This window comes from Podarcis gaigeae (assembly GCF_964106915.1).
Source record: "Podarcis gaigeae genome assembly, chromosome: 1".
NCBI lineage: Eukaryota > Metazoa > Chordata > Lepidosauria > Squamata > Lacertidae > Podarcis > Podarcis gaigeae.
This window is the reverse complement of record NC_139678.1, coordinates 137,666,180-137,688,591: the sequence shown is the minus strand read 5'-3', so window position 1 is coordinate 137,688,591 and position 22,412 is coordinate 137,666,180. Positions and strand designations below refer to the sequence as shown.

Genomic DNA, 22,412 nt, shown 5'->3' with positions numbered 1-22,412 from the left:
TATAAGCAGACCCGAATATAAGCCAAGGCACCTAATTTTAGCACAAAAACCTGGGAAAACATATTGACTCGAGTATAAACCCGTTCACCACATCACAAACCTGGTGGTGGCGGCAGCGATGGAGGAAGAACAAGCAGCCCGCCGCTCGTCCCTCCGCCGCCGCCTCTGCCGCTCACAAGAGCAGGCATAGGAGCCGCGTTTGGGAGAGACACAGCACAGCGCCTCTCCCATCTGCGGCTTCCTGTGCCTGCCCTTGCGAGAGGCGGGTGGCGGCTGTAGGACCAGCGGCGAGAAAGGGCTCTTTTCGGGCCGCTCATCCCGCCACTGCCGCCTCACTCAAGTATAAGCCAAGGGGGGCTTTTTCAGCATAAAAAATGTGCTGAAAAAGTTGGCTTATACTCAAGTATATACGGTAACTAGATCCAAAACATGCTTCCCAAGCTAGATATTGGAGCTCTTTGCTGTGTATCATCATGTGGAAATTAGTTACAGATAGGCAGCTGTGTTGCCAGGCACTACGTTACAGCCGCATCTGTTCCAATTCTACAGACAGAGACTCTCACCTAAGAGATCTACAGCAAACCTTTTTAGAACTAAAATACCCAGCAGATGAAGTTAGACAACAGATCAACAGAGCCAGACTGATACCCAGAGAGAACTTGCTGCAAGACAGACCCAAAAAAGAAAATAACAGAACACCTCTAGTCATCACATACAGCTCCCAAGTTAAAACAGTACAACACATCATCAGAGATCTACAACCTCTCCTGGACAATGACAGTTCTCTTTCTCAAGCTCTGGGAGGAAGACCTTTCATTGCCTACAGACAGCCACCCAATCTTAAACAACTCCTAACCCACAATAATACTACAACCAGACCTAACACGGACACTGGCACCAGAGCCTGCAATAAACCCAGATGCCAACTTTGCTGCCACATACACCCGGACAACACCATTACTGGCCCCAACAACATCACACATACCATCTCGGGACTGTTTAATTGCTCATCGTCTAACATTGTGTATGGCATCAAATGCCAACAGTGTCCTTCAGCTCTCTATATTGGACAAACAGGCCAGACCTTACGCCAAAGAATAAACGGACATAAATCGGACATCAGGAATCACAAGACAGAGAAACCAGTAGGAGAACACTTCAATCTCCCAGGACATTCTATACAAGATCTCAAAGTAGCTGTTTTACTACAAAGGAATTTCAGAAATAGACTGGAAAGAGAAGCTGCTGAATTACAACTTATCACCAAACTTAAAACCATGGAGAGACCTGGTCTGAACAAAGACATTGGATTCTTATCTCATTATACATGACAAAGCCACTTTTCACCTTCTCACCCCTTGCTTTTTCCTGTAAGACCTATTGCAGTCGTTAAGAGTCGTCAACAGGCTCATCACAGCTATCTGCCAATCACCCATTCCCACCACCCTTCTGAGTAATACCCCTCCCCACCTTCTCACTATATAGAAGGGTCTGGAAACTTCTGTTTCAGTGTATCTGAAGAAGTGTGCATGCACACGAAAGCTCATACCAAGAACTAACTTAGTTGGTCTTTAAGGTGCTACTGGAAGGAATTTTTTTTTGTTTTAATCATGTGGAAATGTTCTTCTTGGCTTTGTCAATGCTTTCTGCCCTGCTCTCCAGTCTTTTGTTCTATTGACACTGTAATTTCCTAAATGTCAAGGAGACAAAGTCCTTTTCTTTTACCATTTAAGATTGTAACGGTCTTATAAAATTCAATAGTGTCCCGTGTATTTTTAGAATCTGAGTTGCCAAGTTGAAGCCATTGAAGTGTGTGATGGTGCACTATTTTTAGACACATCCCTTTTGTATTTGCTGAATTTGTTGATGTATTGTGCTCTATTTGGAGGTCACTTTTAATGCTGTACTTTCCAACCCAACCCAAAAATATAGAGATCCCCCCCCCCCTTTGTCTCATCGGCCACCATATAACTCAATATCTTCCTGTTTTCCTATAATAGTTAAACTTTCAGTAGCTATGGATGAATGTAGGACAAAACCAACCACAGTATTCTGTTTAAAACAATACATTACAACTTTATTGACGCTTAATTGCAATATTAATTAATTAATTAATTAAATAAACTATGAAGTTTATTTAAAGGATTACTTATAATGCTTGTGGTTTCACTTAGTTACTGTATGATTAAATAGCGCCCACATACACAATAGGGTTACTGTCCCTTTAAGAAGCTGCCTATGTAAGGTTGCTTTTTCACCCCAAATCAAACCCTTGGCAATTACCCTATAGTGCTCCCTTGCCAGTTAATGTACTATACCCAGAGGACTTCACAAGCAGTCTGTCCAGACCCCCGTAAGCATTTACTTGTAAGTTTTAAAAAAGTAAACTTTTATTATAACAGTCTAATGGTACAAACTAGGAAAGTCCAGGTGCTCTTACAAGGCAAAGGAGTAGCATCAACAAATCTGGTCCAAGATCACAAGCCAAGGTTCAGGAGTTTGCATGGGAGCTGTGAACATGTTCTAACAAGTTTATTCCTTATCTTAAGACAGGTATACCTCCTGGGGTGGGCAAAGTCTCTTCTCATCTCTTGATGTGCCATCAATCTCTGAGCCTGTGTCTTCCTCTGAACTCTCCTGCTCTGTCCTAGCAAGCTGGGAAGGATCAGTCCTTGTGCTTCTCGCCTTGCCGGTTCCAGGCTTATCTAGGTGCAGGGTGGGGTGGGGAGCTTCATCAAGTGGTCTCTGCAGCATAGTCTGGTCCCCTTCTCTTCACACTCTGAGTTCTCATCCTCAGGTGCCTTGCACGCCTGGTCTGAATCAGAGGACTCAGGAGGAACCATAACACAGTAATCGCCTTAGTGACCCATACCTCCTGCAATCTGGAGTTTTTCAGGATTCTCTCAGGATTGCACCTATAGTCTTTAACTTGGTCCAGCAATAGCTACCACCTCAAGTTCATAATGAACAATGCTGTTACTTACAGCAGCTTTCTTGAAGGCTGTCTTGCTCTCATATTTCCTCCCTCGACTCTTTGCTCCAGTGATATCAGCTCCTGAAACTTCCTTTCAGACACCAGCCTCTGCCACTGCTCCCTAAGCCCCTTCCAACTTCCTCACTGACCTCAGTTCCAACAATTACTCCCCCCTCAGAGCAGGATGGAACCTGGCCCTTTTTTTACATTAAGGACTACAGTTTCCTGAGCACTGTCCTGTTAGCTAGGAATGATGGAAGTTGTAGTCCCAAAACATCTGGAGGGCCAAGTTTGGAGGTGCCTGATTTAGAATCAGGGCACTTCATTGTTACCTAAAAAGTGGTACAGATGGTTTGAAAGGACATACATAAAATAAGTATTTCATAGAATGATAGAGGATCATCTAGTCCAACCCCCTGTAATGCAGGAATAGGCAGCTGTCCTTTATGTCCTGCAACATTGGCATTATCAACAAACATGCTCCAACCAACTGAGCTATCCATGGCGACATTGTAGTTTTAAAATGTCCTGAAAATTTCTTAACCAAGTATTGATACTATTCCCTGCTGATTATTATATGAGAGTCTTGCATGAATGAAAAGCCTTGTTCAAACACGCTATCCTGTGTTTAAAAAGCAAGCAAAGGGCTTGTCCACACTTACTTTCCAGTCACAATCCATGATTTAAAGCTCTAAGTCCGAGCACCCTGTTTATTTTTACCCTAGAGCTTTTCCTGCAAAAACCTGCTCTTTAAGGCTCATTCAGAGCAAGCGACAAACCATGGGAAATGAAAACTGATGTTTGCTCCAAATCAGCTTTCAAGAGCAGGTTTTTATGGGGAAAGGTCTGGGACAAAAAAAAGAGAAATGTTCGGTCATGGAGTGTTAAAAGAAATTGCTGAACAAAAGTGTGGGTAAGCTCAAAATGTTCTTTTCTATTACACTTTATGAATTCGTTCCAAAAGGAAACAAGGGGAGACTCAGGGGTGCCAACTTGAATAAAAGATTGGGGGGGCAGGTAAGCCCTGCCCCACATAATTGATCACGTGACATGGTGTGCGCACACAATTTGAATGGCAATGCCCATCAACTTGGGGAGGATAGCCCCCTCAAATATTTTATTGGGGGGCAAAGCCCCCTCAGCCCCTAGGAGTTGGCGCCTCTGTGGAGACCATTGATTTATGTTAATTTATCCATTTATGCTACCCCACAGTGGCTTCCTGGTAGCTGTTCTTTAACTGAAGGTTTTTTTTGGGGGGGGGGGTTATTTACACTTGCTAGCAATCACCATTTCAGCACTGACAGGCCGATTTTCAATCAAAGTCTGATTTGTTTACTTATAAACTTATTTATAAGCTGCCTTTTGTGAAGTTGCCCACACAGAGACAGCTTTATTTTTTAAAAAAATATTTTTTAATGATTTTCCAATTTTAGAACAAAATACAAAATAACATACAAACATCGACAAACAAAAACATACAAACAAGTATAATTTCATGTCCTCATTTTCGTAAACCTTCTTTCTCGGACTTCCCCATACCTCATCCTCACTGCATCCTTGTTTTACAGTTTTTCAGCAACCCTTTACTCCAATTAAATTATAACTTAATCTTTCTCAATTTCATCTTACTTCATCAAACAGTTTCAGCTGTAATTCTACATCTTCCTTTCCCTTGACATTTTTAACACTCATCAATTTTATAACAGTTCTTAAGATAAGCTTTAAATTTCTTCCAATCTTCCTCCACCGTCTCTTTCTCTTGGTCACGAATTCTGCCAGTCATTTCTGCCAATCCCATAAAGTCAATCACTTTCGTCTGCCATTCTTCCAGTGTAGGTAATTCTTGTGTCTTCCAATACTTTGCTAGGAGAATCCTTGCTGCTGTGGTAGCATACATAAAAAAAGTCTTGTCCTTTCTTGACACCAATTGGCCAACCATGCCCAAGAGAAATGCCTCTGGTTTCTTATGAAAAGTACATTTAAGTACCTTCTTAATTTCATTATAGATCATTTCCCAAAAGGCTTTAATCTTTGGGCAGGTCCACCAAAGGTGAAAGAAAGTACCTTCAGTCTCATTACATTTCCAGCATTTGTTATTGGGCAAATGATAAATCTTCGCAAGCTTGACTGGGGTCATGTACCACCTATAAATCATTTTCATAATGTTTTCTCTTAAGGCATTACATGCCGTAAATTTAATACCGGTGGTCCATAACTGTTCCCAGTCAGCAAACATAATGTCATGACCAATGTCCTGTGCCCATTTAATCATGGCTGATTTAACTGTCTCATCTATTGTATTCCACTTCAGCAGCAAATTGTACATTCTTGATAAATTATTTGTATTGGGTTCTAATAGTTCTGTTTCTAATTTCGATTTCTCTACCTGGAATCCAATTTTCCTGTCTTGTCTAAAGGTCTCCATTATTTGGTAATAATGGAGCCAATCTCGTACCTTGGACTTCATACTCTCGAAACTCTGTAGTTCAAATTTACCACTTTTTTGCTCTAAAATTTCGAAATATTTTGGCCATTTAGATTCCATGTTAAGTTTCTTCACCTCCTTAGCCTCCATTGGTGATAGCCACCTAGGAGTTTTGTTTTCCAACAAGTCCTTATATCCAGTCCAAACATTGAATAGTGCTTTCCTAACAATATGGTTTTAAAAACCTTTATGAACCTTAACCTTGTCATACCATACATATGCGTGCCAACCAAATCTGTTATCAAATCCTTCCAAGTCCAAAATATCTGTGTTCTCCAGAAGTAGCCAGTCTTTCAGCCAGCAGAAAGCTGCCGACTCATAGTACAGTCTTAAGTCCGGCAGGGCAAACCCCCCTCTGTCTTTTGTATCAGTTAATATCTTAAATTTTATCCTGGGCTTTTTGCCCTGCCAGACAAATCTAGATATATCTTTCTGCCACTTCTTGAAACAGTCTAGTTTGTCCACGATTTGTAACGTCTGAAACAAAAATAACATTCTAGGCAATACATTCATTTTGATAACAGCAATTCGACCTAACAAGGAAAGCCTCAGATTCGACCATATTTCTAAATCTTTCTTTACCTCTGTCCAACATTTGTCATAGTTATCTTTAAATAGATTCACATTTTTAGATGTCATGTTAATTCCCAAATATTTCACTTTTTTTGCCACCATTAACCCAGTTTCATTTTGGAACGTCTCTCTTTCAACATTTGTTAGATTTTTTTCCAGAACTTTAGTTTTTTGTTTATTCAACTTAAATCCTGCAACCTGACCAAAAACTTGAATTAGTTCTAAAACTATTTTTGTACTAGTGTCTGGCTCTTGCAAAGTCAATACTAAGTCATCTGCGAATGCCTTCAATTTATATTGTTTGGCTCCGACCTGAATTCCTTTGACCAGCTGGTCCCCCCTAATCATATTCAACAGAACCTCCAGAACTGATATAAAAAGTAATGGGGATATTGGGCACCCCTGTCGTGTCCCTTTTTCTATGGAAAGTTCATCAGTAACTACATTATTTACAATTAGCTTTGCCTTTTGTTCAGAATATATTGCACCTATACCATTTTCAAACCTTTAGCCTACCCCCATCCCATGGAGATTCTTCATGAAATTCCAAGAAATATTGTCAAAAGCTTTCTCCGCGTCCACAAATATTAAAACTGCCTTTGTATTGGTATTTACTGTCAATAATTCCATAATGTCAATTATATTCCTTACATTATTTGATAAATGTCTTCCTGGGAGAAAGCCTGCCTGGTCCTTATGAATCTCCTCCACCAGCACCCTCTTCAATCTTTTTGCTAAAATGTCAGCAAATATTTTGTAATCCACATTAAGCAGTGAAACAGAGACAGCTTTACATATCAATGAACACAATACCGTTGAAAACGAAACTAGGCAATTTAAATGGCGGCAGTACATAATAATTTAAAAACATAGCCTGGTTAAAAATAAATAAAACAGCAGGCAGAACAGATTCAGCACTTTAAAATGCTACACATTCTAAAACAGCTCTCACTCATTAAATAAAGGCATAGATTAGGAAAAAGCTATTCCCCCCAAAAAAATAGGTTTAAAACACCCGCTTTAAAATTTGCAGAGTTGGGGGGGGGGGGCTCCACGGTTACATAATCTTGGACCTCCACAGAAAAGCCTGTTTCTTGTGCCAGCCAACAAAACTGGCCTTATAGACAGGCCTTGAAGAAGGCTATAAGTGGTTCTTCTAAATCATTGAAGGAAGGGGGTTATTGGTTAGTTTTTGTCTTTTTAGGTTTTTTTCTATTCTCATTTTGCATTTTTATGTTGTAAACTGCCCTGTGAAGTTTTTAGGTCAAAAACAGCACTTTGAATGGTTGGGCTTTTATCCTTTCACAAAAACATCTTAGGACAGTGGATGTAGCCTACCTTGATTTCAGCAAGGCATTTGACAAGGTGCCCCATGATATTCTTGTAAAGAAGCTGGTAAAATGCAGTCTTGACTATGCTACCACTCAGTGGATTTGTAACTGGCTGACTGACCGAACCCAAAGGGTGCTCATCAATGGTTCCTCTTCATCCTGGAGAAGAGTGACTAGTGGGGTGCCACAGGGTTCTGTCTTGGGCCCGGTCTTATTCAACATCTTTATCAACGACTTGGATGATGGACTCAAGGGCATCCTGATCAAATTTGCAGATGACACCAAACTGGGAGGGGTGGCTAACACCCCAGAGGACAGGATCACACTTCAAAACGACCTTGACAGATTAGAGAACTGGGCCAAAACAAACAAGATGAATTTTAATTGCACTTGGGCAAAAAAAATGAGAGGCACAAATACAAGATGGGTGACACCTGGCTTGAGAGCAGTACATGTGAAAAGGATCTAGGAGTCTTGGTTGACCACAAACTTGACATGAGCCAACAGTATGATGCAGCAGCTAAAAAAGCCAATGCAATTCTGGGCTGCATCAATAGGAGTATAGCAACTAGATCAAGGGAAGTAATAGTGCCACTGTATTCTGCTCTGGGGGGACGCAGGTGGCGCTGTGGGTTAAAGCCTCAGCGCCTAGGACTTGCCGATCGAAAGGTCGGCGGTTCGAATCCCTGTGGCGGGGTGCGCTCCCGCTGCTCGGTCCCAGCGCCTGCCAACCTAGCAGTTCGAAAGCACCTACGGGTGCAAGTAGATAAATAGGGACCGCTTACCAGCGGGAAGGTAAACGGCGTTTCCGTGTGCGGCTCTGGCTCGCCAGAGCAGCAATGTCACGCTGGCCACGTGACCCAGGAAGTGTCTCCGGACAGCGCTGGCCCCTGGCCTCTTGAGTGAGATGGGCGCACAACCCCAGAGTCTGTCAAGACTGGCCCGTACGGGCAGGGGTACCTTTACCTTTACCTTTTATTCTGCTCTGGTCAGACCTCACCTGGAGTACTGTGTCCAGTTCTGGGCACCACAGTTCAAGAAGGACACTGACAAACTGGAACGTGTCCAGAGGAGGGCAACCAAAATGGTCAAAGGCCTGGAAACGATGCCTTATGAGGAACGGCTAAGGGAGCTGGGCATGTTTAGCCTGGAGAAGAGGAGGTTAAGGGGTGATATGATAGCCATGTTCAAATATATAAAAGGATGTCACATAGAGGAGGGAGAAAGGTTGTTTTCTGCTGCTCCAGAGAAGCGGACACGGAGCAATGGATCCAAACTACAAGAAAGAAGATTCCACCTAAACATTAGGAAGAACTTCCTGACAGTAAGAGCTGTTCGACAGTGGAATTTGCTGCCAAGGAGTGTGGTGGAGTCTCCTTCTTTGGAGGTCTTTAAGCAGAGGCTTGACAACCATATGTCAGGAGTGCTCTGATGGTGTTTCCTGCTTGGCAGGGGGTTGGACTCGATGGCCCTTGTGGTCTCTTCCAACTCTATGATTCTATGATTCTATGATTCTATGACAGTGCCTAGCAAATGCAAATGTTTTGATGGGTTTCCTGAAGCAAACACTGCTGCTGCTGCTGCTGTTGATGTTAATTAAATTGATATACCACCCTTCACCCAAGAATCATAGGGTGGTTTACAGCATGAAAATACAAAATGCATGAAACAAACAAAACAAACAAAAGTACAACCCCTTACAACTTTCATCAGCTTTGACCATTAGCCATGACCTGGCTGCTCATGGGAGTCCAACAAGGGCCCAGAAGTTCCTGACATATTGACAGACGTGTGTCAGCCCTCTGTACTTAAATCTAGGAGCAATGGGCTGAATAGGGTTTCCATGCATGTGCACATGGTTTCCAGAGATAATGTGCCCACTGTCCACCATTGCAACATGGGCCAATCAGACTTCCTGTGTGAAGAATGGAACTATTTTCATACAAAGCAGAAATGTTCAGTCTTTCAAGAACATGTAATAGGATTGTTTTTTTTCTTTTTCCTCCTTCATTTTAGTCCTTTGAAAGAGTTTTGGTTGAGAATAAGTTGCACGGTCTTTCACCGGCCCTTTCTGAAGCCATCCAGAGCATTTCTCGCTGGGAACTGGTCCAAGCTGCCTTACCACATGTTCTTCACTGCACGGCGACACTGCTTTCCAATCGGAACAAGTTAGGTCAGTGCGCATGTTAGGATGCTATTATGATAAAAACCTAATTATGTTCCGTCTAGTTTAAACTGATGGTTCTCAAAGCAGGATAAGCTGTAGCTAAGGGATGCATTTACCTACCCCTATTGATTTCAGTTGGTTGTGATTGAGCAGAATGACTCCTGGTACACCCTGTTCATTTCTCAGCTATGTGGGTTTGGGAGATCTATCCTGAGAAGGGCCCAGAAGTCCTGTTTTCTTTCTCTGGCACCACTAGGTAAACAAATTGTCTTAGGGCAATCTGGGCATTACATTAAGGTTACCAGACGTTCCCGTTTCCCAGGGACATTCCCCGAATTTACAAACCAGTCCCCTGACAAAATCCTATCATTCCTACTGAAGTTGAAAAGTGTCCCCGGATTCATTGAAAAAAATCTGGTAACCTTACATTACATGCCTAGGTCCCTTTGCTGCTTCTGGGTGGATGACTGTGAGTGAAGAATCAGGGGTGGAAGAAAAAGAACGTGTCACTGCCTTTACCTGCTATTCTGCCTTTACCTGCTATTCAAAAGCCTATTTCCAGTAGGAACACACACACACACACACACACACACACACACACACAATTATGGGGGGAGGGGAAGCTAGATAGAACTTCTAGATAAAGACTGATCATTGTAACAGCCCATGGCCTTGGTCTGGAGGAGAACATTTAAATTTTCAATTAATTATATTGCAGTAGTAGTTTTAGTAGCGTAGTAGTAAAATAAATGTTGCTCGGCCATAAGCCATAGCAAAACTAATATATTACCAGAAGACAAAATCCAACAACAGTGCATAGGAAGACCCAGAACGTCTTGCTGTGTTTTCTCATCTAGGACATCAGGATAAACTCGGTGTTGCAGAAACGAAGCTGCTTCATACTCTGCACTGGATGCTGCTAGAAGCTCCTCAAGACTGCAGCAATGACCGCTTTGGAGGAGGAGGCGGAGGCGGAGACAGGGCATCGAGCTGGAGAGGGAGCAGCAGCGCTTTCATCCACCAGATTGAAAACCAGGGATCTCCAGGGCATCCAAGGCGTGACAGCACCAATGAAGAGGAGGAGAACAACAGGAGGAAGTTCTTTCAGAATTCAATGGCCACAGTGGAGCTCTTTGTATTCTTGTTTGCTCCGCTAGTTCATAGGATCAAAGTAAGTGCTTAAAGTAAAGGCTCGTCAACACTTCTGCTTGTCCCATGCCTAGAAAGTATTAAATTACTTACTTACAATGTCCAGAAGTGGCTACTGTGTTTCCTTCCTAGATCTCCAGTGTTGTGGGATACTCTGATTCCATCACCACTCCCAGAGTTCCCCTTGTCCCTGCTTTATTTCCCTCAGGTTCACTCATACTTATACAGACAGAAGCATGGAAGCTCAAGTCAGACAACCCTCCAAATCCTGCTGTGGAGGATTCTGGAGGAGGCCTGGACCCACAAGGGCAACCATTCCATCTTTCATGTCTGGCATTCCTATGGTATCTTACAGAAACTTTTCTTTTAGGATATCAAATGGAGGGTGTAGCTGAGTCCTCGTAAGCAACCCCTTTTCTTTCTTTCTTTCTTTCTTTCTTTCTTTCTTTCTTTCTTTCTTTCTTTCTTTCTTTCTTTTTGCTGTATAAAATGTTTATTTGGTGCATGAGATGATTCTTACAATTTCTACCACCTTCATCACAGGTAGAATTGCATTACATTTTTGGAGAGTGAAATTGGAACCAGCAATAAGAACTTCAGATACTCTTCCCCAACTACAGCAACACAGAGCCAATGGCTGCTCCCACTGCCTGCACCCCAAACCCAGTCACAAGACACCTTGTGCACAACATACCACCCCCATGATTGTCCACACACTTTTGTGGATAAACCATGTGTAAAATGGAATAAGAGAGTGGTTTATAGGACAGAAGGACTCTACCTATGAGATTTTGGAACAAGGAATCTCTGGGTTTAAATAATAATAATAATAATAATAATAATAATAATAATAATAATTTATTATTTGTACCCCGCCCATCTGGCTGGGTTTCTAAAGCCACTCTGGGCGGCTTCCAACAAAGATGAAAGATACACTAAAATGTCACATATTAAAAACTTCCCTGAACAGGGCTGCCTTCAGATGTCTTCTGAATGTCAGGTAGATGTTTATCGCTTTGACATCTGATGGGAGGGCGTTCCACAGGGCGGGCGCCACTACCGAGAAGGCCCTCTGCCTGGTTCCCTGTAACTTGGCCTCTCGAAGTGAGGGAACCGCCAGAAGGCCCTCGGAGCTGGACCTCAGTGTCCAGGCAGAACGATGGGAGAGGAGACGCTCCTTCAGATATACTGGACCGAGGCCATTTAGGGCTTTAAAGGTCAGCACCAACACTTTGAATTGTGCTCGGAAACGTACTGGGAGCCAATGTAGGTCTTTCAAGACCGGTGTTATATGGTCTCAGCGGCTGCTCCCAGTCACCAGTCTAGCTGCCGCATTCTGGATTAGTTGTAGTTTCCGGGTCACCTTCAAAGGTAGCCCCACGTAGAGCGCATTGCAGTAGTCCAAGCGGGAGATAACCAGAGCATGTACCACTCTGGCGAGACAGTCTGCAGGCAGATAGGGTCTCAGCCTACGTACCAGATGGAGCTGGTAAACAGCTGCCCTGGATACAGATTTGACCTGTGCCTCCATGGACAGCTGTGAGTCCAAAATGACTCCCAGGCTGCGCACCTGGTCCTTCAGGGGCACAGTTACCCCATTCAGGACCAGGGAATCCTCCACACCTGCCCGCCTCCTGTCCTCCAAAACCAGTACTTCTGTCTTGTCAGGATTCAACCTTAATCTGTTAGCCGCCATCCATCCTCCAACCGCTTCCAGACACTCACACAGGACCTTCACCGCCTTCACTGGTTCTGATTTAATAGAGAGGTAGAGCTGGGTATCATCTGCATACTGATGAACACCCAGCCCAAATAAAAAATATCAATGCTCTTCTCCGTCAGATCCATAGGTGTCCCCATGTTCTTGTGTCCTTTTAGGAATCTGATCTGACTTTTCGTCTAGCCAGTGGCCTTGTTATTTGGCAGCCGATGTGGGAGCACAGGCAACCTGAAGTTTCCGCCTTTACTGCACTGGTTAAACCCATCAGAAATATAATCACAGGTTTGTGGTTGTGTTAATGCATGCAAAAGTACTTAGAAACTGAAAGTCACAGAAAAGTAGCTGATAAGTGTCTATTATAGAGTTTCAGAGGCTTCCTCAAACTTCCACCAAAGAACCGATAGCAAATTCTTTTGAAGAGAACCATCTCTTAATAGTAGATGTAGTATCTAACAGGGCTCCAAGTCCCTAACACAGAGCTGGGGAACCTTTTCCAGACCAAGGGTCACAGTGTCTCATGGGAAACATTCCAGGGGACACATGACAGTGGTGGGTGGCCATATGTCCAGAATTTCCTGGAATACTGTGGTCAAAAGCAGTGTCCGGGCAGAAATCGGCAAGACTTCCCAGAAAATCCTGATATATGGCATGCCATGTCAACTTTGGCCCCCAAAAAACTTTTGTGTCTGGATTTTCACTTTCTGAAATATGGCAACTCTAGCGGCCAGAGGCAAAGTAGGGGCAGCAGTGCATGTGAATGTAATCTTTGTTCAGTAGTCTACTATCTACAGACACTCAAACACCCTCTCTATCATCCATCAAGAGGCATTTGGTGCACTATTGCAAAAGTGCCAAATGGAACGACACTCCCCCCTCCCGTATACACTTCTGGGGGTTCACACCCAGCTAATTTCAGAGGTGCAAGGAGAAGGAGAGGGGAGATGCCTCATTGCACAAACTGAAGCCCTTCCACAGGGCTTTCACTGACAGAGTTAATCAGGTGACTCCTGTGCATTATCAGACTTCAATGACACCTCCCACCCAGGTGAAAGCACTAGAAGAGGGTGGTGAGGGTTGTAGCCTGGGGAGAGCCTGAAGGGATTGATAGAGAAGCCTGGGAGGCTGCATTTGCATGATTCAAGAGGTTTTTGTTTGTTTTATTTAAAAATGCATGCACTTCTTAGCCAATTCCAGTGTTTCTGTGCTTTGAGTCACACAGCTTGCCTACTAACAAGTTTTTCATTTGCCAGCAAAGAGGAGTTCTCCAATGAAAAACCAGACTCTGACATGTGAATCTCCTAATGTGGATGCTGGACGTACAGAGGTAATGTCTGAGGCTGTACAATCTTTATTGGAATCACAGGGAGGGGAGGGGCAGGGGGCGAGCTAAGGAACTGGGGTGAGGAAAGCATTTTTCTGCAGGGAAGGAAGCGATCCTGGAAAGGAATGGGTTGTCCTTCCCACTTGCTCCTCTAGGCAGGCGAATGTGCAAATACCAACCACAGTCCCTTTGGGAACTCAAGAGAAGTGGTATAACTTTAAACAAATGCTTGCTGTATAATGCAAGTTAAATCCTAGCAGAACCTGAAATAACAAAAGCTAAAATCCACTTAATCCATATCCACTTAACCTCAGCCATCAAAGGTTGGCTTTAAATGATTGCCCTCTGTAAGAGTTCAGGCCTTTATTCAGGATTTCAGGGAAAGAAAGTTTCATAAGCAGCCACTGTGAGAACAGAATGATGAACTAGATAGGAGCCTTCTTGGATCAGATCTATGCTAGGTGTGGGACAGCTGCCAACCATCCCAGTATCATTCCACTTTAAACAGCCATGGCTTCCCCCACAAAAGCGTGAGGACAACAGTTTAACCACTCTAAGAATTGTTGCTCTGCACCTAGAAAGATAACACATCAGAGAGCTAGAAGAAGTTTTACATGAACACAGTTGTTTCAAAGAACAGGTTTGAACTGTGCACTTGACATGGACTGTGAAAGCCAATTCCTTTCCCTTTAATTGCACTCTAGAGTTGCACCACCATGCTCCTCATTTTGCAAATAGTGTAGCAGAGTGAAGTAGAAAACAGCAACAAGATTCCTGCATGATGGATGCAAGGCAAGCTCACTGCTACACCATGGGAGTAGATCCTTACAGTGCAGTCTTTTATATGTGTACTTCATTCAAAGCAAGTGCAGTTTCTTTCAGTGGGTTTTACCCTCAAGAAACTATGCAAAGGATTGCAGTTTCAGTGTATAGCCTAATTATGCAGACTTCAACCATTATTCCTGCAGTGAAGCTTTCAAGGAGGACATCTGAATGTTCAGTTCCACCAGTTAACAGCAAGAGTAGTTTGGATTACATGTTAGGCAGAACAGCAAACTGCACATTTTGATTGCATTTCTCTCTGTGAAATATTTTTGCACCCACAGGGGCTCCAGGTAGTGTGTGAAACACCCCAGGCAGATGCAGTGCCCCCCAGGCCTGCTTTCTCAGGCTGCCACCGTGGGAATTCTATTGATGGAAGTGTGTCATCCCAAGCCTCCCAGGAGAAAGGACCCCCCTATCCTAGGTAAAAGCTGATCTTCTAGAAGGGGTCCTCCTTGTCTCTCTTTTCTCCCCATCCCTGTCCCCTTCTTCTATGATCATAGGATACTTCCCACAGTTAGAAAAGACAGAGAAAGATTATTTCTGTTCTAAATATTAAAATGGGAGTCTTCCAGTTGTGTGATTCTGTTTGAAATGTATTTGGACTATAAAATGTGTGTTGAATAGCATATAACACTAATTTAACACCCACCGCCCTCATTGGTGGCCTTGCTATCTTCCAGGACTTCACTTCACATACAGCTCTGGAGGAGACTGTGGGACGTTGGTGCCTTCCGTATGCCCTAGCAGTGTTGTGGGAACTGCTTTTCCTTCCTCACACAGCATTGCTGCGAATGAGGCAGGCACCTTCCTCTCAGTTTGTCCCCTTCAAAGCTTCCTGAGGTGTTACATTGTGGCCACTAAGGGGCATTATTTCTTTGCCCGTTTACGTTTTGACCCTGGGTTGTTGGTCTCTTGTAGGATACCATGTTTTAAGCTGAAGCCATTACCAAGCGGATCGAAACACAAATTGTTGTTTAGACATTCAAAGACACTTTCTCTTGCAAGAATCTCTGGCAAGCATTTCAATTTTTCAGAAAAATGTTTGAAGCATAGTGCCTGAAACAAGGCATTCAGGTTTACTGACCTGGTCCTGACCTGTTGCCAACTATATTAAAAGGGCACAGCTGACTTCCCCCACCCAGGAACCTTATTTTCTGTGAAAAAAGCATTGAAAAGCAACTTCTGTGATGTAGGAAAGTTAGCAGTGCCATGCTCACAGAGAGTGGAAATGAAGACTTTCCCCAAATATATACACAGAAAGGGGGGGGGGGAGAGACAAACACACACACTCTTAAAAATATATCAAATATTCTTTTTCCTGCTGAGCTACAGTTTTTGGGCAGCTCTCTTTACTTGATTATTTTTAGGCTAGTTCAGAGTGCCCAAAGGAGGAAGGAACTGGTTTTTAGACAGCAAAAATGAGGCAGTCAGTGTCTGAAACTGAGCTGGGCGGTCGCTATGGCAATGAAGCTGCAGGCAGGCTCTCTATTCTGCGTCATTAATTTCTCCTCATTTGCTGAACTCATTGATCACTACAAAGTCAACTGGATACGGGGGGAGGGGTAGTTGTTGCCTAGCAACATGCAGTGAAGAAATAAATGTTGTTTGCTCCAGTTACTAACCCAGCATCCATGGAATTCTTTTGTCCTTGAAGACCAAATTCAACCAAATTGCTACATCCACAGCCTTTGGGGGTCGTGGTAACTGAGTTGAGTCAGCACAGAGTTGAAATTAAAATTCAGAAGACATGAAAATGTCTAATTTTTTTAAAGGCAGGTTTATTCAACAGAACATAGATTGGCTTTTTGGTAGATATCCTGAGCTTTTTTTTTGAACTTTGGCATTCTCTTTCTGAATATACTATATGCAGTCTACTATTTGTCCCTAATGTAGTCCCCAGTCCAAAAGAACGAGTCACCCTCAGAGTTCATAGCCACAGTCTGAGTGACATGTAGAAAACTGGGAGGTGGGTCTTTGATGATAAGTAGACTGGGAATTTTGGCAAGGCCACTTCTGCCCCAGCAAAAATTAATATAAGGTAACGATTCTTAACCAGCAGAGCAACCTTATCCGTTTGTTAACTTTCTTAATTTCAAATAAATTAGATATACTTTTTGTATTATTTTTCAGTCTGTTTGTTAATGTTAATGTTGTCCTAGTGCTCATTAATAGGGAAGAATCAGGTGTAAGATGCACAATCTGTTTCTCAGCAAGGATTAAACACTCTTAGGTTTTGGGATTTGTGCCAACACCAGTGTTTATTGTTTCTCTACCAATGCAGCTTTATCGGCACAAATTCTCAAAGCAATTTACAAAACCATAAAATAACAGAGCATTAAAAAAAACAATTTACAAACAAAATTAAAGAGCAACTAAAAATAGATCACAGTATACCAGCGGATTAATCACTGGACGGGGAACATAACAAAACACACATGAATTCCTTTTAAAAAAACAAAAACCATTTTGGTTGACCTAATGAAAGTATCACCCTTTTATTGATTTCAGACCATCCAAGTGTCCCTATTTTCCAGGGACATACCTGATTTAGAGAAGCTGTCTCAGTTTCTGATTTGATTCCAGAATGCCCCACTTTTCTTTACGATGTCCCTACTTTCATTGAAGAAATGTTGGAGGGTATGGAGTTATTCAACCCCTGAGCCATCTGAAGCCAATACTGCATAAGGAAGTTTTCTTAATGTTTAATGTTTTATTATGTTTTAATATATGTTGGAAGCTGCCCAGAGTGGCTGGAACAACCCAGTAAGATGTGTGGGGTATAAATAGTAAAATTATCATTATGGAATGGGATGTCCCTATTTTCATCAGAGAAATGTTGGAGGTTATGCAGTTTTGGAGTTTTCCTTATGAGCCAACATGACTACCATCCTTTTTTTAAAAAATAATAATAATTTTTATTAACATTTTTTTAAAAAAGGAAAACATATGTACGAAATAATAAATAAAAAATTAAATACAATATTCTTTACAGTTATATATAGTATCGTCTTATCTACATTGCGTTAGATCATGCCTCGACTTCCCTCCTTCCCAGTTGCGGTTTTCTTATTATTTCTTATCTTTTACAGTTTCTTCATATTCTATATATATATATATATATCACAAGAGTTAAGTTAATCCTGCTGTAGTCCTTAAGCTTCTACAGTTAGTTTCTATATATGTAACAAATTCGCTCCATTCTTCTACAAACTTTGATCCTTTTTGGTTTCTAATCCTATGTGTCATTTTCGCTAATTCCGTACATTCAAATAGTTTTATTTTTATTTTTTAATGATATTTATTGAAATTTTACAGACAAAGAAAAGTTACAGAATAAGAAAAGAAAAAGGAAAAGGAAAAAGATACAAAAATCAAAATACATGAAAAATAAAAAAACAATTAAAAACAGATCAATCTTTTCGTGTCTTAGATTTCATTTACTTTTTTCCTGACTTCCTCACACCTCCCTTTTTTGTATTCCAGTTCACATAGTTAATTCAGCAAATCCTTTCCCTCTTTGTTTTTATCTTAATTCTATATCTTAACATATTAAAACTTCGTATCTTCATCTGATTATCAATCCATTTTTACATATTCTTTTTAGCTTTGTTGCTATAGCCATTTCATTTCAATCCAACATCATTTTAACATTCATTAATTTTACATTGTTTCTGTAAATAGTTTTTAAATTTCTTCCAATCTTCTTCCACCAACTCTTCTCCCTGGTCTTGAATTCTGCCAGTCATTTCCGCCAGTTCCATATAGTCCATCACGTTCATCTGCCATTCTTCCAAGGTGGGTAGATCTTGTGTCTTCCAGTACTTTGCGATGAGTATTCTTGCTGCTGTTGTAGCGTACATAAAGAAAGTTCTATCCTTCTTTGGCACCAATTGGCCGACCATGCCCAGGAGAAAGGCCTCTGGTTTCTTCAGGAAGGTATATTTAAATACCTTTTTCAATTCATTATAGATCATCTCCCAGAAGACCTTAATCCTTGGGCACGTCCACCAGAGGTGAAAGAATGTACCTTCATTTTCTTTACATTTCCAACACATTGTCGGGCAAATGATATATTTTTGCAAGCTTGACTGGTGTCATATCCCACCTGTATATCATTTTCATAATATTCTCTCTTAAGGCATTACATGCCGTAAATTTCATACCTGTGGTCCACAACTGTTCCCAGTCAGCAAACATTATGTTATGTCCAACATCTTGTGCCCATTTAATCATAGCAGATTTAACCGTTTCATCTTGGCTATTCCATTTCAACAGCAAGTTATACATTATTGATAATATCTTAGTTTTAGGATCTAGCAGTTCTGTTTCCAATTTTGATTTTTCCACCTGGAAACCAATTTTTTTGTCCAAATTGTAAGCCTCCCTTATTTGATAATAATGAAGCCAATCTCGCACTTTGTCTTTTAATTTCTCAAAACTCTGCAATTTCAATTTGTCACCCTCCTGTTCCAAAATCTCCCAATATTTTGGCCATTTGGCCTCCATATTGAGCTTTTTCTGAGCCTTCGCTTCCATCGGTGATAACCACCTTGGGGTTTTATTTTCAAGTAAGTCTTTATATCTTGTCCAGACATTAAACAATGCTCTTCTGACAATATGGTTTTCAAATGCTTTATGTGCTTTAACCTTGTCATACCACAGATATGCATGCCACCCAAAAACGTTATTGAAACCTTCTAAATCCAAAATGTCTGTGTTCTCAAGAAGCAGCCATTCTTTCAACCAGCAAAATGCTGCTGATTCATAATAGAGTTTAAGGTCTGGCAGGGCAAATCCACCTCTATCCTTTGCATCAGTTAATATTTTAAATTTTATTCTGGGCTTCTTGCCCTGCCAGACAAATGTAGAAATATCTCTCTGCCACTTCTTGAAACACTCCATTTTGTCCAAAATTTGCAATGATTGAAATAAAAATAACATTCTTGGCAATACATTCATCTTTATAACAGCAATTCAACCAGACAAGGAAAGCTTCACGTTTGACCATATTTCAAGATCCTTTTTCACTTCTGACCAACATTTCTCGTAGTTATCTTTAAATAAATTTAAGTTCTTCGCGGTCATATTAACCCCCAGGTATTTTACTTTCTTAACCAGTGGGTTTTTTTTACTGTATTTTTGGTTTTTATGGAAGCCGCCCAGAGTGGCTGGGGAGGCCCAGCCAGATGGGCGGGGTATAAATAATAAATTATTATTATTATTATTATTATTATTATTATTATTATTATTATTAACCCGTCTCCTTCTGAAACCTCTCTTTCTCAATCGGTGTTACATTTTTCTCAAGAACTTTAGTCTTTAATTTGTTCAACTTAAATCCTGCCACTTGACCAAATTCCTGAATCAATTCTAATACTCTTTTAGTACTAGATTCTGGCTCCTGTAATGTCAACACTAAATCATCTGCAAACGCTTTAAATTTATACTGTTTAGCTCCGACCTGAATACCTTTGATAAGGTGGTCCCTTCTAATCATATTTAGCAAAACCTCCAGGACCGAAATAAAAAGCAATGGGGAAATTGGGCAGCCTTGTCGTGTCCCTTTCTCCATCTCAAATTCTTCTGTCACCATGTTGTTAATTATCAATTTGGCCTTTTGTTCTGAGTAGATTGCACCTATACTGTTTTCAAAACCTTGACCAACCCCCATCCCCTGAAGATTTTTCTTCATAAAACTCCAAGAAATATTATCAAAAGCTTTCTCCGCATCAACAAATATCAAAACTGCTTTAGTATTAATGTTCACTTGCAGCTTCTCTAAAATGTTAATTATGTTTCTCGTGTTGTCGGACAAGTGTCTACCCGGGAGAAAGCCAGCTTGGTCTTTATGTATCTCCTCAACTAGTACTTTTTAAAATCTTTTAGCCAGAATATCTGCAAAAAATTTGTAATCCACGTTAAGTAGGGATATGGGGCGGTAGTTCTTAAGTTGTGTTTTTTCAGACTCAGTTTTCGGTATAAGTGTAATATAAGCTTCGTTCCACGACTCTGGCGCTTTTTCCCCCTCCAAAATTTCATTACAAACCTCCTTTAGTGGTTGAATTAACCAATCTTTCAAAGATTTATAATATTTTGAGGTTAAACCGTCCGGCCCTGGAGATTTGCCCAACTGCATATTCTGGATGGCACCTTCCACCTCCTGTTCCGTTATTTTATAATTTAGCATTAACTTATTTTCTTGAGAGATTTTTTTGTAATCCATTTGTTCTTAAAAACTGGTCTATATCAGTCTCTTTCTGTGGCCCTTGTGTATATAATTGTTTGAAGTATCTCTGGAAGCACTTTCTAATCTCCACTGGATTCTGTATATTCTTTCCTTCCACTTCCAAATTTGTAATGGTATTTTTTGTCTTTTTTTCATCTGCCAGGCTAGCAGTTTCCCACATTTATTAGCCGATTCAAATGTCTTTTGTCTCATCTGCTTGATTTTCCATTCTATTTCCTGATTTATCATTTTCATGTATTGTACTTAGTATAGCTTTATTTCTCTCAGAATCTCTTGCGACTTTGGTTTCGCTCTTAATTTCTTCTCAGCTTCTTTTATTTTCTCCAAAATTTTATCTTTTTTCTCATTTTGAGTTCTCTTTTTTATTGCATTCTGTTGAATCAGAAACCCTCTCATAACCGCTTTGCTTGCGTCCCAGATTACTCTTTTTTCAACCGTAGTGTTAATGTTTATCTCAAAATAATCTCTCAAGGTTTTTTGGGCCTTCTTGGTGACTTCTGCATCTCTAAACAAGGTGTCATTCATCCTCCATCTAAAGGAACCAATTGGTGTTAATTTCATCTCCATTCTCACAGCATTATGGTTGGAGCAAGTTTTAGAACAAATTTCCGTTTTTCGAATTTTAGGAGCCAATCCTCTAGTTATCCAAATTTGGTCAATTCTTATCCATGTCATTTTGGCTTCAGAGAAGAACGTTCCCTCTCTACCCAAGTGGTTCTTAGTTCTCCAAATATCAATTAAGTCCATGTTATCAGTCATGTCAAAAAAGGTTTTTGGCAGTCTGCCATCTTTAGTGACTACCTGTCTTTGTGACTTATCCATATTTGTGGACACCACTCCATTCATATCTCCCATCATAATAATGTTATACTCCATATAGTCCAACAATGTCTCATGCAACTTCTTAAAAAATTCAGATTCCCCCTCATTTGGTGCATAAACTCCTACTATCAAGAATTTCTCTCCTTGAATTTGAATTTCAATTGCCACAAATCTTCCTTGGTCATCTTTAAAAATAAATTTCGGTGATAGGCTCTCTTTAGCATAGATTACAACTCCTCTCTGTTTAACCTTGTCTGATGAGATAAACTCTTGGCCCAATCTTTTGTTAATCAGTACTATCCTGTGTAGCCTTATCACATGAGTTTCCTGTAAGCAAATCAAGTCCAATTGTTCCTTTTTCAATAAATGAAAAACTTTTTTCCTTTTCTCCAGGGAATTAAAACCGTGAATGTTCCAACTTAATAGTTGCAGAGACATGGTGTGGTTATTTTGCTTTTCCTCCGACTGCTCCAAGTAGTTGTTCTTCTTCTGTCGGTGGTGTCACCTTCTCTAATTTATCCAGTCCCAAAGGTAGTGATGCTAAGTCTAGCGTTCCTGGTTTTAATGCTCTTGGCTCTTCTTCAGCTTCTTTTTGTAGGTTTTCTCCGTGCTCTCTCAGAAATTTTTCTTTGTCTTCCACTGATCTTATTTTGATTTTTTTCCCTTTAAAGGTAAAAGAAAGGCCTTGGGGAAACTCCCACCTGAAAACAATTCTGTTTCCTCTCAACAGGGCCACCAGCTCTCCGTAGTTAGCCCTAAGATCCAATAAATATTTCGGAATGTCCTTAAAAATCTCAA

General features: G+C 41.1%; 1 protein-coding gene across 11 annotated transcripts in view; it reads left to right on the top strand.

Moving 5' to 3' along the window:
- The window catches only part of UNC80 (unc-80 homolog, NALCN channel complex subunit), a 168,882-nt gene that overhangs the window by 5,748 nt on the left and 140,722 nt on the right, over positions 1–22,412 (top strand). For 10 of the 11 annotated variants that reach the window (XM_083702366.1, XM_083702367.1, XM_083702365.1 and 7 more), the window contains exons 3-7: positions 9,380–9,536; positions 10,388–10,701; positions 12,558–12,681; positions 13,650–13,723; positions 14,827–14,966. In XM_083702366.1, the coding sequence (XP_083558492.1) occupies positions 9,380–9,536; positions 10,388–10,701; positions 12,558–12,681; positions 13,650–13,723; positions 14,827–14,966 (809 nt within the window). The remainder of the gene's footprint in view (positions 1–9,379; positions 9,537–10,387; positions 10,702–12,557; positions 12,682–13,649; positions 13,724–14,826; positions 14,967–22,412) is intronic. The other variant, XM_083702364.1, reaches the window with a different exon arrangement.